The following is a 14,817-nucleotide window of genomic DNA, read 5'->3' as shown; positions in this document are numbered from 1 at the left end:
CTGAAGACAGCAAAGTTAAACCACTCCCAACCGGGGGGAGATAACCCTAACCAGGAGAGGAACTGGGGGGGCATGATTAGCTTTAACCTTTTGGCTCTACATAAATGTGGGGCAGGATCGGCCCGAGAAAGGGGGAGGGAGAGTCTGGCCACCACGTAGGCCCCCATTAAACCCTGAGCGACTCAGGCAAGTAGTGGGTTTTCGTGCCAGCGGGGAACGGAACTGTTTTCAGCTGCCTGGCGCAGGGTTCGTGTACCTGTCAGACGTTCGCGTTCATGAGACAGCTAAAGTCTTAAGAGAGGAGCTCTGCTTACTCACTCGACTTGTGCACCTGAGTCCAGACCTGCTCTGATTCTCAGGCCTGAGAAAAAGCCGCCTGAAGAGAAGAGCAACAGGAAGAGGAAGTCCCACGCCCACCAACAGCAGAAAGCAACCGCACAGCCCAGAGAGGCTTACTTTACACACAGCTTTCACAACACCATTAACCCAACTGGAGGTGACACCAAATCCACGGATTTACATCCGGGGGACTAGTGAACACCTTCAAGACGTTAAATGTCTGTGACTCAAAATAACTTCAATTCAGGGTGTTAGGAGGCCAGTGAACGAGGAAGGAAGGTACTTACATCGCTTGAGGAGACCGTCCCTGCTTCAACAGCGACGCCGCTGCCACGCAGTTTCTATTACGAAATAAATAACTTATTACTTAGTTTTGCTTTTAACTTTATCCTACTTCATCAGCTTACGAAAGAGAGCTAAGCAAATTTTATCACTGTTTTCCTAACCCTACTGAACGGAGTATCATCCGCTAATAAAAAACGTGGGGATGATACGAAATATTCTAAACGCTGTTACACTCTTCCGGATCATATCTTCATCAATAAATTATTTTAAAAGGAACAATAATAAACTGAATACTAAGTTCCAATTACATTTCATAAGTGAAGCTAGTGCACATTTCCAAGTCTCAGGATTTACCTCCTGGGTCATTTTTCCAGTGAGACAACTGTCTTAAGCTGAACTATCTACACTATATTCTGTGGCAAAGCTTTCAAAACAGGTGCCTGATGATGGGAAGGTACTACACGGAACTTAAAAAATTAGGTTATCCACAGCAGTGCTAACACATTGTCATGACAATCAGAACCTCACCTGTTACACAGAAATGACCAAAGAAAATTTAAGGTAGAAAGTCAGAAGCTGAATATGCAAGAGAAAAGTGATCATGAATTTCTGAAAGGAAATTTTTATTTTGTTTTATTCAATAACTTATCTACTAAGTGTCAGGCATAAGCCCCTATAACCCAGGTATAACAGTTAAACTATTGGGAAAAAGGCTCCTAAATGTCTCTATGAAATCAAAGAACAAAATATCCAAATTGGCACCTAATTCAGACTTTTGAAAGTCTATTTCTATTAGAATCATGAAAATGTGGTCCTTTTTATGAGGGAGAAAACGCTCATGATAGAGAAAAAGAGACCTTGCAGAAACAGTGCTATCACGTGGCATTTAAGCAAAGTAGAAAATAAAAGCCCGAACAAGCCTCTGCTTCATGCCTGTCACTGCACCCTGATCACAGGCTGTGGACAAGCGTCTGCCCACAGCAAGGGTGGTAGCCAGCCAGATCCCAGCGGAAGCAGTGACCAGACCCTGAGGCACGGCTGGACGGGCCTGAAGCCTCTCCCTGGGGCAGGACGCGCAAAGCAGCAACGCCAGACAGTAACTGAACGAGGCCAAAGACTCGGCGATAAAAAGAGCAAGCGCGCTGGAAAGATACAGAAAGGTCTTTAAGAGCGTGTGTCTCACACCAAGTCTAATGAAAAGTGTTCCAGACACTGAAATCTCTGCTTCCACTAGTGACCGGAGAAATATCCCCCCGATTGCTGGACATGGTTACAACCACAGCTAATCATTCTAAAACTGACCAATCATCTGTGAGGCACAACATAAATGTTACTCCTACGAGGAAAAGTCTAAGATGAAACAACCCAAAATGTTAGCGGCACACTGCGGCGTGCATTCTTTGCTACCAGATGTCATTTTATGAGTCCAGCTAGCATAGAGCCTTATTACCACCAGACCATGCCTAACACTAAAGCAGAATGAAGTTTCCTCAAAGGGAAAACTAATCTCATAAGAGGAAAAAAGAAAGGGGGGGGGGGGCGGGTTACCTCTTTAACTAAGCGCTCTGATCCCAAATGATACACATGTAGAAATAAATACATCTCATCTTCACATACGTATTTTTCATGTTCTAAGTATCTTCTTTTTGAAATACCTCACAAACTCAGTAAAATCTGCAAAACTTGTGGCTCTTGTAAAAATACTTTTAAAAACTAAGCCCAAAAGAGTGTTAAAATGTATGCTGTTGACAGAGAAAATAATTGCTTTTGTTCAAGACACTTCAAAATCTCTCTATCCAAACAGAAAAGGTTATTAGGCTCCCCCCACAAAAAGGCAGGCAATGATAAGACAAAAAATAAATCGAAGCAAAATGTCATGGTGTCTCTCTCATACTTCAAATTAAAATCTACTAAAATCATAAAGTCACCAGCAATCTAAATTACAACTTTCCAAACCTTCATTTCAAATAGGCCCTTGCTTGTCATCTAGCCCTGAGGCCACCATGCCTCCCAGCACGGCTTCTCCTGGCCCATCCTCCATGTCCCGCCCACACCAAAGCTCACTCCCTCCTGCCTTTCCTTCCGGATACAGGTACGCCTCCCCACCCAGCTCAGCTCACTCCTTCTCCGCGGCTCACTCCCTCCAAGCCCCCTCACCACCTCTCACTTGGTCATCGGACGCCTAAAGGAAAAGAAACCCTCCACTGAGCCGTCAGGAGTGTCCCGCCATCCGCCCTGCGCTGGGGAACCCAGAAGACAAAAGGGAAAACTCGTCATCTGCCAGCCGCCACCCCGGAAGCTGTCCTCCTCCACGAAGAAGCGGGCTCGAGGGCCCTGACGGCAGCGAGGCCACAGCATCGAGGGCCCTGACGGCAGCGAGGCCACAGCAAGCAGGCTTCGTGTTCCCCTTTGGCCTTGAACTCAACCCCACGAGGACACGGTGAGATCCTGAGAGGGAGTCACTGAGGGAGACGTCCTCTCGGGCTGCAGAGAGCGGCCCCAGGCCACCCACTGGTGCCTGGGGCGGACCCCTGGCCAGGACTACCGGCGGGCTGGCTAATGAGCCGTCCCGTGCTGTCTGCAGTCTGAAACCCTCCTGGTGGCAGCCAGGGCCAGTTTGTTTATCGGTGTGACTGGTCAGACAGTTTGGCCTGGGTATGTGACCACAGGGCATAAAGGACCCACTGCACACTTTCAAAGAACTTTCCCCAAACCAAGACTCCTGGCACCGATCTGGGTGGTCCAGGGTCCCAGGGCAGAGATGCTCGCCCATCGCACCGTCTCTCCTCCTCTCTCATGAGCCTCCCACGGGCGCGCCCTCCTCTCTCGTGAGCCTCACACGAGCGCACCCTCCTCTCTCGTGAGCCTCACACGAGCGCACCCTCCTCTCTCGTGAGCCTCACATGAGTGCACCCTTGGAGCTGTGTGCGGCCTTCCAATCCTCCAACCCGTGTGATCTCGGCAGCTGCCGTCCTGGAAGGGAAATCCTCCCTACCTGCTGAAATGAGGGAAAATCCCGAGTGGCAGAAGAGACAGGAAGGTCTGAGCTAAGCCAGTCACAGGCAGAAAAGGTGAAGCCCCTACCCGACCTGCAAGCAGCACGGCTGACTCATCAAGCTCAGAATGCCTCCTTTTTAACATAGAGTTTCTGTAATTTCACATAATTACCATAAATAGCTTTAGAGAACATGGACGTTATATTCCTTTCAAAGATACGAAGAGGAATATCTTTTACCTGTGAACTCAGCTGAGTCTTTATCCAATTGAAATAGTAATTTAAGTCACTGCCTTCCATCAATTCTTTTCCCCAAGCTGCTAACTTGGCAATAATTCTTGCTGCCTGAAAAATAAGAAATACATTTGAATATTATACTGATTCTAAAAATCACACCATAGACCCTAAGAAACAGGACTCATAACCATTTTGCTGCAGGATTTCTTTTAGCACTCAACTCTTCCAAAGATAATAGATTATATTTCATTTTTAAAAATATTTCTAATATGGTCAAATGTAGTTCTAAATATTTCCATTAAAGTGAACCAAAATCAGTTGTGTTTTAAGAATTTCACGACATTCCCTGCATTATTCTGAGTTTCAAAAGTAAGATTAGGATTCATTATAAGACCAGCAAAAATCAAAAGAACACAAAAATCCTTCTTAGCGACTTTCACCAAATCACTTGCCAGAGTTCTGAGCAATCGCTCCAACAAACTGCCAGCCACTACCTCGGTCATTCAAGCCCTTGTGAGTTCTCACAGTTACAAATCTGTATCTTGGTATAAAATATATCCTGGGTATTGAATAGTCATCTCTCTCAATAGAAACAAACACCTTTTTCTCCTCACTCAAAAACTTCTCAATTTTCTCCAAGCTATATAAAATGAATCACGAAGGGAGGGTGGGAGGGAGACGCGAGAGGGAGGAGATATGGGGATATATGTATATGTATAGCTGATTCACTCTGTTATACAGCAGAAACTAACACATCATTGTAAAGCAATTATACTCCAATAAAGATGTTAAAAAAAAATGAATCATGAATTTTTTTAATTAAATAGGCAGTATAAGTGTATTTTATCAAATCATCATGTTGTATACTTTACACCTCAATAAATCCGGAAATATATATAGATATAGATATACCTGGGGGGTGGAGGGAAAGGCAGTATAAAATACTACTTCTCCACCCACAAACCCAATTTAATAAATATTCTTTCAGTACTTTCTATAAGCAAGTTAGTGTTTCAAAGCTCTAATCATTCAGCAGGAGTTAATCCTAGTAGAGACCGTGAAGGCTGATTAGCTAAGCCAAAAATACACTGAGGTCTGTTCCCAGACGTGCACCCAGCGAGCGAGGTGACAGAGGGCAGCGTGTGTCGTGGCATATTCGTGAGCCCGCACCACGGGGGGGGCCGAGCCCAGCACCCCGACTCCCTCGCTTCGCAGTGACATGCGGTCGTCTTCACGTGCCTCGCTAAGTGAGTTCACAGACACGCTATCTAACTTAAACTGACCTGTCACAAAACAGGTAAGTGACACGAAAGGATCCCTGTAAGGAAACGGGAAACTGAAAAGATGACCAGCAGTGTAAGCACAGGCAAAAGGGCAAAGACAGAGGGACGCGAGGCCTGGAGCTTCCCCCCCCAGCACAAGCTCTTGACCAGCACGCGGTGAACCAGCGGCCATCTGACACTCAAAGTCTGCAAGATCAGCCAAAAGTAACTGAAGTCATAGAGAAACTGAAACACAGACTTGGCTACACCATGAATAATGATGACTCTTACCCGAAATGTGTATTTGGTCTTTAACATATTTGTCAATTTTATCATAAGACCATCAAAATCAGGAAAATGTTTAAATCATGTTTCCAGACAGTGAAAATAAGCCTCTACACAATTTGAAAGAAGAAAATATATTACTGTTTTTTTTTTAAAGTACTCTTTAAAATAGTTTATTTCATGAGTCCTCCTTTTTAATTTCTTTTTACGAATGTTCCATACAATATACGAACATACATGAATATAGATATATATGGAGAGAAAGAGAAAGCGTGTGCTCAAAACTGTTTCACTGACAGTGGCTCTTGCTGTGAAAATGTAAAGACATCAACGAAATGCAGCCTCAGGAGCGCCCCCTGCAGCCCACAATGCGCTAGGAACAGAAAAGGCCTGTACAAGGATTGATTCTCTGATCGTCCTCTCAGACCTTCTGCTCAGTGTTAACACTTCCAAAGATAGCCTTTCAGGCTAAGTTTAAAACAGGAGTGTATCTAAGATATTAAAAAGCAATTAATTAACTACTTAATTAAAATAAAAATTAAACACAACAGCTGCTTCAAAGCAAAATTTAATTTCTATAGTAAAATGCAGTTAATTCTGTCACAGACCACCTAAAGCTGTTTGCACATGTGAATTTACCACAGGCTTTATTTTTAAATTTTTATTTATTTGTTTGTTGTTTGTTTGTTTGTTTATGGCTGTGTTGGGTCTTCGTCGCTATGCGCGGGCTTTCTCTAGTTGCAGCGAGCAGGGGCTACTCTTCGTTGCGGTGCGCGGGCTTCTCATTGTGGTGGCTTCTCTTGTTGTAGAGCACGGGCTCTAGGCATGCGGGCTTCAGTAGTTGTGGCACGCGGGCTTCAGTAGTTGTGGCACACGGGCTTCAGTAGTTGTGGCACGCGGGCTCAGTAGTTGTGGCACATGGGCTTAGCTGCTCTGTGGCATGTGGGATCTTCCCAGACCAGGGCTCGAACCTGTGTCCCCTGCACTGGCAGGTGATTCTTGACCACTGTGCCACCAGGGAAGCCCTACCAAAGGCTTTTATCTCAATGAGTTCATCAAATGCTCTACACACTTGAACTGTGTCAAAGCAACCCTGACTCCTCTGACCTCCCAACACCCCACATTACTAACCTCCAGTAAGGAAGCGCTGCTTTGAAAAGTCAACGTCAGAGCAGTCACTCCTCTGGGTACTGGACGTTACCAAGTCACAACCGGCCCGGGTGCATTTCTTCCCTGAATCAGAAATGTGACCAATTCAAAACTTACCATATGAACAGTGAAGAGATCCTGGCGATTCAACATCGGCAGAAAGTAGGACCAGGCAGTGTTCTTGCTACGTTTAGCATAGTCAAAGAAAATGCTAACGCGCTGGTGATTTTCCTAAAAGAAAAAAAAAAAAAAAAAAAAAACCAGAAAGAAAGAAAGAAACATCACTGATCAGAATGCATTTTCCTAAAGAACGTTAACAATTGTGCACTGCTTCTCAGCCTTTCATTTTATGTCCCCTCAATCCGTGTTTTCTCTTTTTTTGTTTAAATTTATTTATTTTATTTATTTATTTTTGGCCACACTGGGTCTTTGTTGCCGCGCGCGGGCTTTCTCTAGTTGCGGCGAGCGGGGGCCACTCCTCGCTGCGGTGCGCGGGCTTCTCACTGCAGTGGCTTGTCTTGTTGTGGAGCACCAGCTCCAGGCGCGTGGGCTACAGTAGTTGTGGTATGCGGGCTCAGTAGTTGCGGCTCGCGGGCTCTAGAGCACAGGCTCAGTAGTTGTGGCGCACGGGCTTAGTTGCTCCGTGGCATGTGGGATCTTCCCGGACCAGGACTTGAACCCGTGTCCCCTGCATTGGCAGGCGGATTCTTAACCACTGCGCCACCAAGGAAGCCCCGGTGTTTTCTCTTTCCAGTCAGTATGAGATTTGTCTCCCTGTTATTATTACAATGGGGCAGGGGGTGACAATGGGGGCCGGGGTAGATAGTTTTAAGTAAAATCACCTTGAATTATTATGATTAGTTTAAATCAGGTGAGCCACGATAACAGACCCCCTGCAGGTGTAGCACCCGAGTTACATCCCTCCTCAGCCTGCCCTCTCAGTGCTGTCTGGACACCTCCACCCTCCTTCCACACGAACAAAATCGGGAAGGGCAGAGAGATCCCAATTCAGCCCTAGACAGGAGGATCAGCAGGAAGCACTTCAAGCTACTTACAAACAGGCCAGGGAAACAGGGAACTGGAGACACCTCAGATGTTCTAGGTGACCCTTAGCACACGGTGATAGAAAAATCGGGGCAGATGAAGACAGCAAAAAACAGCACAGCATACCAGCAGGTACATCAGAGGAACAATTAATTCTTAGCTGAAATCATGCAAACTCTGTCACTGAAATTTCCTCTGCATATTGCTGGCTGAAATCCACTATCTGGTTCACTGAAACATGGTGGTTAAGTAGCAATATTTGGTAAACAGCACAAATAACCACATAAACAATAATTTTAACTCTCGGATCAACATTCAAATCTTTTTAAATACAATGGTTTTAACTTTGGTCTGTGCTAGCAATTACCTATTTGAGGAGTAGACTACTATCTCTTTAAGTTAACAAATCATTATAGTCTAGACTAACAATTGAAATAGTTCCGATAACGACTTCATCAAAGAACTTGAAGTTCAGGTAGGTCATCATTAACTCCACTGGTGGACTATTTTCAAAGTTAAAATTTTACCAATAAAATCAATTGTCAGAATACGTTTAATCAGTAGCTAAGGATAATGGCAGCTACCTAAGTCTAAATCTCTCCACAGATCCTTCATAAACACAGGTCAACAAGAACAAATAAAACTATACACTTGAAGATGTCCTACTGCGGACACCGCCTTGACTGGCAAAAATGTAAAAACCTGACAGTGCCTTCTGTTGGCAAGGCTGTAGGGAAACAGGCATTCTCACACGCTGGTGGGAATGCAAAATGGAATATTTGGCAATATCTTAACAAAACTGCATACGTGGTTCTCTTTTATCCAGAAATCCCATTTCTAAGAATTTACCATGAAGTACACTCCCAACAATAGGAAAATACATTTGCATAAGGTTATTACCTTCATTATTTCTAATTACAAAATATGGTAACCGCTTTTTGCCCGACATCTTAGCGAGGCCTCAGTGGTAGCAGCTGCCCTCCGAGCTTGAGATGCCCCCAAAGACGGCAAGAAGAAAGATGCCAGGAAGTCGGCCACTAAGGACAAAGACCCGGAGAACGATCTAAGGGCAAAGCCAAAAAGAAGAAGTGGTCCAAAGGCAGAATTCGGGACAGGCTCAGGAACCTGGTCTTCGTAACAAAGCCACAGGCGGCCAACTCGGTAGGAAGCTCGAAACCCCAGCTGTCGCCTCTGAGAGACGGAAGATTCATGCTTCCCTGGCCAGGCCAGCCTGGCAGCAGCTCCACGGGAAAAGACCTAGTGACGGCTTTTGAAACAGCTCAAGTAACTTACACCAGAAACACCAGAGGTGGAGATGCCCCAGCTGCTGGGAAGATGCATGAGCGGTCCCACCAACTGCACGTTTTGAAAAATAAAACTTTATTAAACCCAATATATATGTACCTGAACCAACCTCAATGGCTATTACATCAGAGGCCAATTAAGTAAAATATGGTATATCTACTAATGTCCTCTGTAGCTGTCAAAAAAAATATGGGAGATTGAACTGAAATGGAATGATTTCTGGCATACTGTTAAGTGAAACAAACAAAATACAACAGACTATGTCTAGTATGTATTTCTGTATAAGAAAGAGAGGGAAATAAGAAAATACATGTGTACCTGTACATGTGTACCTGTTTGCAATAAGAAAAACAGGAAGGACAAACAGAAGTCTACAATATTATGACCTACAAGAGGTAGGTGGGAGTGTGGGCAAGGGGGACTGGGGACATACCTTTCTGTATAGTTTTGACTTCTGGAAGCATGTAAACGTTTTACATAATAAAAAATAGTAAAATAAAACCAACAGGGATGAGGAAAAAAACTGAAGTAGATTACAAACAAAAATAAACGAAGCTGACTATTTCTGGAAAAATAATATAACCACACTAAAACAAACTTGAACACAATACTCTGCACAACCTCGTTTAAAGACAAAGTACTGCAGACAAATACTGAACTCCAGGCAAAGGGCTTTTTTCGGGCATGCGGGTCAGCAATTCTGAGCCGACTTCCTCTGTATCATGGGTGGAACAAGTGAGTAACAGAGGACGAGATGACTGTGCCCCCTCGCCAGCACAGAAGACAATCCAGCATGGAACGGGGGGCTGGCATGAACTCGGGGGCGGGGCGGTAGAGGGCACAAACTGGAGATGGTCTGTGTGAACTCACGGTTTTTAATTTACGGGTTTGTAAATGTGTATAAAAATCGAGGGAATCTGTGCATGTGTGAGTGTGGGTGGGTGGGTGTTACGTATCAACAAAACCAGGCTCTGCAGGCCAGCTCACGGCCTCCTCATTCCAGTCCAGTCATAGGAACGCGGATTACCAAGGCAGACCACAGCACTCCCCCATTTATCCTGACCTTACTTTCCTAAAGGAAAAAGTGCCGAGAAAGACAGAGATCATTCTCCGACAGGCTTGCGTCAGCCCAGGCTGGACAGCCAGCCTGAGCTGATAAAATCACAACATCCCTGTAAGGGACACGATGGCCCCTAGACGGGCAGCACCCTTCCTCCTAACCTCCGGGTGCTCAGGAACAGTTCGCCCAGTGGTTGCACACAGTAGGCCAGCGATAAACGCTCTTCCTCGTAAACTGACAGACGGACGCCCTCCAAGCAGCCAGGCTGACTCTTTTCTTCAAGAGACAGGCAGACTCTTGAGTCTTCAAGACTCTTTTCCCTGAGACGTGCAGACAGGCCTTGGATTTTGCAGCCAGTTGGCCTGTTTCAGAAAGACTGCTCTCAATACCAACAATCTAAACCTAGATTATACTCCAGTATAAAATACAATACTGTGAATAAGGGAGGCCCTCTGTTTAGGGACAACAAAGCAGTAAATAGAAACTTCACGTCACTGGAAAAGTCTCAGATGAGAACCAAAATGCTCTCCAAAAACACCACGCTTTTGAGGGCAAGCACCTTGCCTACAGTCAGCACTAAACCCCCAGGGCCTGGCCCTGGCCCGGGACACAGGGGCACTGAAATCTGCTGAACGACTGAAAGAAAAGAGCCGCATCATCTGTGAGTAGGCAGAGCACCCGGAAAGCCTCGAGGGATGCACCGAGCACCGCTGCCGTCCAACGCAGAACTCTGAGGAAATACGGAAACAAGACATACTGATTCCCCGACATCCTAAAGACAACAAAATCGCCAGTGTGGGGGCAGTCCCATCTTTACCACCATCAGCAAATTACAACTCACACAATGAAGAAAAATATACTCTCACACTCTGGAAGGGAACAAGTGCTCTAGGTGAAACCTTACAGAAGTGCTGTTACTGGGAGAACACAAAAAGGTGAGGACCAAACGTGTCAGGTGAAGAGCACACCCACCTGCAGCGTGTCGTCGACCACAGTGAGAATGTACTGAACTGTCTGCTCTTTGGAGATGTGAGTCATCAGATTTATAAATGTCTTAGCACACTAGAAAAGATGAAATGAACGTTAACCACTGCTTTCAAATGTGCAAACACGACATTTTAATGGAATTTCATTAAAATATTATTTCTCTTGCCTAAATTAGGATGCAGTTATAGAAAATGCCTGCCTTTTACAAATACTGTGATGAAGTATGGGAGGACCATATTAGGGTTTGCATCAGTTTTTTAATAATTTCTAGTGACGTCAAAATGTTTACTATTTTTAAATAGATCTCGCCACTATCAACTCTTAACACCGTAAAGACTAAGTTACGTAGACAAATCTAATATTATCATTGGTTTTGGGGCTTTTTTTGTTTGTTTTTTTGGTTTTGGGGGTTTTTTTGCTTTTACTAGGAAACAGAATACCAGAGCAGCACAAGTACAGGAATTCGGTACAATCACTGGAATCAGAAGGCTCTGAGCAGTCTCCATCCTATGATTTAACACCTATGTCACTGTCTCTCTAGAATTCAACAAAACTGGCACCCACGACATGTTTCCTCCCAAATTTCCCAGGATTGTTGTGAGAATCAGGCTGAATTTGTATACGGGCTCCTTCAGCCAATCAGGGCACCGCATCAGAAAATCTGATGGACAGCGGAGTTAGATGTTATTCTAGTGAGAATACAAAGTAGAAAAAAAATTGTCTAAAAAAACAGAAAAGTTAAGCAACTGTGAAAATACTGTATACTTTGAAACAGTAATTTCCATGCTAGGAATCTAATCTAATTCGAAAAAATTTTTCAGAAATGCAGAAAAGGATGGAGGAATAAACATACTCAATAGGACATTTTTTCCAAAATTAACAAAGAAAACTAGAGATCCCTCAAATGTCTTCCAATAAAAAAGAATCTTTAGTTAAATTATGACGCCTACTTACAGTGGACTATCACATGGTCATTGAGAAGATTTCTAGAATGTCTAATGACACGGGGCAGGTTCATGGTCTAATATCTGAACTGATCACCTGACTGCCTTCAGTCTGAAGCATCTCCTGCTTCTCCTCAGGACTTCTTTTCATTTCAAATCTTTGAATGAATTCGCAGTCTTCGGAAGAAATCATCTGCCCCCTGGAAAGAAAGAACAGGGTTTTCGTTCAGCAAGAGTTGAAGAGCCACTGGGAGCAAGCGATACAGGACGCCCTGCCTCTCTCCTCTCGCTGCGAGGGTTGACACCAGACCCTGGCGTCCCACGGCCCTGCCGTCTGAGTCCAGCCGCACTATCTACTGCTCACGGGCCTCCCAGGCCCCAACCAGAGCTAACTTACCTGCAAAATGGGAACAAGAACCACATGCCTTGAAGGGGCGGAACTGAGGATGAAATAATTCACATGAGGTGGTTAGCACAGGGCCTGGTCCACAGGAAACACTCACCAAAATGCCACCTCTGGGCCTCATCCAAGTCTCAGCCTATCCCCGTCCCAAGCCAATTTACTTGGCCATCTAAGTTATCAAGACCAAACCCCCTGTATACAACTTTCTGCAGTCATTTCCTCCAGCATATTCTTTCCCTTCAGACCCAGAAAAATGTGAGCAAATCCTCTCTGAAAACATCCCCCTCCTCCCAGCAGTCAGCCCGCACTCCGTCTTCTTCCCCCACCCGAAGTGCTAACTCTCGATCCGAACTCCAGGCTGACCTCTCCCAGCCCCACTCACAGATCACACGTATGACACAGGCACTCCACACCCTACAGGGGCAGAACTGAGGTCGTGAATGTATACCCCACACACACTCTATCCCCCAGCCAGGCTGATGGGACGATGGAAGCAAAAACAGACACTGTGCCCTGTTTCCATTAAGACTCAGCACTTCACGTACCACAGCTGGTCAGGAGAAAACGCACTCTGCACCCCAGGCTAGACCAAGATAACGACGCCACCCTGTCTGGTTCCAGCCCCCAAATAAATGAAGTCTTTTTTCATAAACCTGAACTCCCTAGCTCAAACAATTTCACCCCCAAATTTGGCTATGCTGACATGTAAAAGCATGCCACACCTTTTTAAATAGGATAATCATATGAAAAAGATGCAGTTTTTCTACCGTTGAGAAAGTGTACTATGAAGGTTATACTTGGTAATCTTGAAATTTTGCAGCTTTCTTTTGTGTTTTTATTTGGCAAGCCATTCCTTCTGAAGTCTAACTTCCTTGCATTTGTCCCAAGGAACCTGTTTTTGCTTTCTGTGTTTAACTTATTTCACCTGTAATCTTCCTTTGACAGTCCCACAATCTAACAGGTCATGGACTCCGGCCCCTCCTGCGATGAGCCAAGTCTGGGCGGGCCCCGTCCTCACAATTCCTCCCCCTGGCATCAGTCTCCTCCCCACTTCCCTGCCTCTGGGGTGGCTCAGCCTGATGGCCACGGTCCAACGGGTTTCCTGCTTCCAATCCAACCCTCCTCCACATCCCTCTGGCCTACACTGCCAGGCAGCTTTGTCAAACACACCCCCCCCCCGACTGTTTTACTCCTTTCATTTGGTCAGACTGTGAATTTGAAAGGCGGCTCTACCTAGTACCTAGGCAGAGGCTTTCAACAAAAACCTTTTCAATCAGTTGACTCACTAAAACCTATGAGCACGTCCATGGTACTTAACCTACGTGAGCAGCTGTCTACTCATCTTTAAAATGAGGATAGAAAACTTATTTCACAGAATTGCTACGAAATTACCATGAAACAATATGTGACTTACCAAGTACGTTACTTCTTTTCCCAAAAGCTTGGCTCCACCGCACCCCTCCAAGTCCTCTGCTCATTCATGATCTAATCAGCCAGTATTAGCTGCCAGCCAGCTATGTGCCAGACACCTTAAAGAACAGGCCACACAGCAATGAACTAGACATCCCTCCCTCCGTGAGCTCACATTCCAGCGCAGAAACCAGAAAATACACAAGCACAAAAGCAAATTCTTTTAAAAAAAATACACACACACATATCATCATAATGCCAGGATTCTAAAAGTTTATTAAAAAAAAAATCCTAAAGCTAGGTAGGGAGGAAAGGACATATTTTAGCTGGATTAGAGAAGGCCTTCCTGAGGTCACCTGCACAGACACCTGAATGAAGGGAGTTAACGAACCAAGTGATCCAGGAGGAACTTCCACAGACAGAAGTGCAAGTAAAAGGACGCTGGGGCAGCAGTGAGCTGGCAGTGTGAGAGAGCAGGAACGCAGAGCAGCTGCAGGGCTGGGGGCAGCGGGGCATGATCTGACCTACACTGTTGCTTAATTGAACTAGAGTTGATTTACAATGTCATGTTAGTTTCAGGTGTACAGCAAAGTGACTCAGGTATATATACATAAAATCTATATCTATATATATAGAGAGAGAGTAAAATCTCTATCTATCTATCTATCTATATATATATATACATAGAGAGAGAGAGAGAGAGATTCTCTTTCAGCTTCTTTTCCCTTACAGGTTTTTACAAAATATGGAGCATAGTTCCCTGTGCTACACAGCAGGTCCGTGCGGGTCTGATCCACATTGTCTGAAATGACTCTCACTGCCCTGTGAAAACCGTACCTCCGGGGCACAGTGACCGTAGAGACCCCCGGCCAGGACCCGCGAGCACGCGTGAGACGCGGGCAGCCTGCGCCAGGCGGCACGGGGCACCTGGAGAGAGCGGTCAGACTGGGGCAGGGCCTGGGTGTGCAGACCTGTGCCTGGGCGGGGTGCGGACTGTCAGGGACAAGAGTGGGGGGGACGGCCCCTGCACAGCTGCCACGTGTGGGCGCCACACTCCGGCCCGCAGCAGCCTGGGCGGGGCCCCACCAGCCGACCTGAAGCTCCCCGAGCCC

The 14,817-nt window shown here is 45.5% G+C and overlaps 1 protein-coding gene and 1 pseudogene across 6 annotated transcripts in view; one reads left to right on the top strand and one right to left on the bottom strand.

Moving 5' to 3' along the window:
• ATP6V1H (ATPase H+ transporting V1 subunit H) overlaps positions 1 to 14,817 on the bottom strand; it is a 71,633-nt gene that overhangs the window by 43,008 nt on the left and 13,808 nt on the right. For 4 of the 6 annotated variants that reach the window (XM_036830858.1, XM_036830862.1, XM_036830857.1 and 1 more), the window contains 5 exons: positions 11,990 to 12,092; positions 10,934 to 11,023; positions 6,670 to 6,783; positions 3,860 to 3,964; positions 627 to 680 (listed from right to left, as the gene is read on the bottom strand). In XM_036830858.1, the coding sequence (XP_036686753.1) occupies positions 627 to 680; positions 3,860 to 3,964; positions 6,670 to 6,783; positions 10,934 to 11,023; positions 11,990 to 12,092 (466 nt within the window). The remainder of the gene's footprint in view (positions 1 to 626; positions 681 to 3,859; positions 3,965 to 6,669; positions 6,784 to 10,933; positions 11,024 to 11,989; positions 12,093 to 14,817) is intronic. The other 2 variants (XM_036830860.1, XM_036830861.1) reach the window with 1 other exon arrangement.
• Positions 8,254 to 10,630, top strand: LOC118883766 (annotated as a pseudogene).

This window comes from Balaenoptera musculus, chromosome 17, assembly GCF_009873245.2.
Source record: "Balaenoptera musculus isolate JJ_BM4_2016_0621 chromosome 17, mBalMus1.pri.v3, whole genome shotgun sequence".
Lineage (NCBI taxonomy): Eukaryota > Metazoa > Chordata > Mammalia > Artiodactyla > Balaenopteridae > Balaenoptera > Balaenoptera musculus.
The sequence above is the reverse complement of the archived record's forward strand: the minus strand, read 5'-3'. Positions and strand labels throughout refer to the sequence as shown.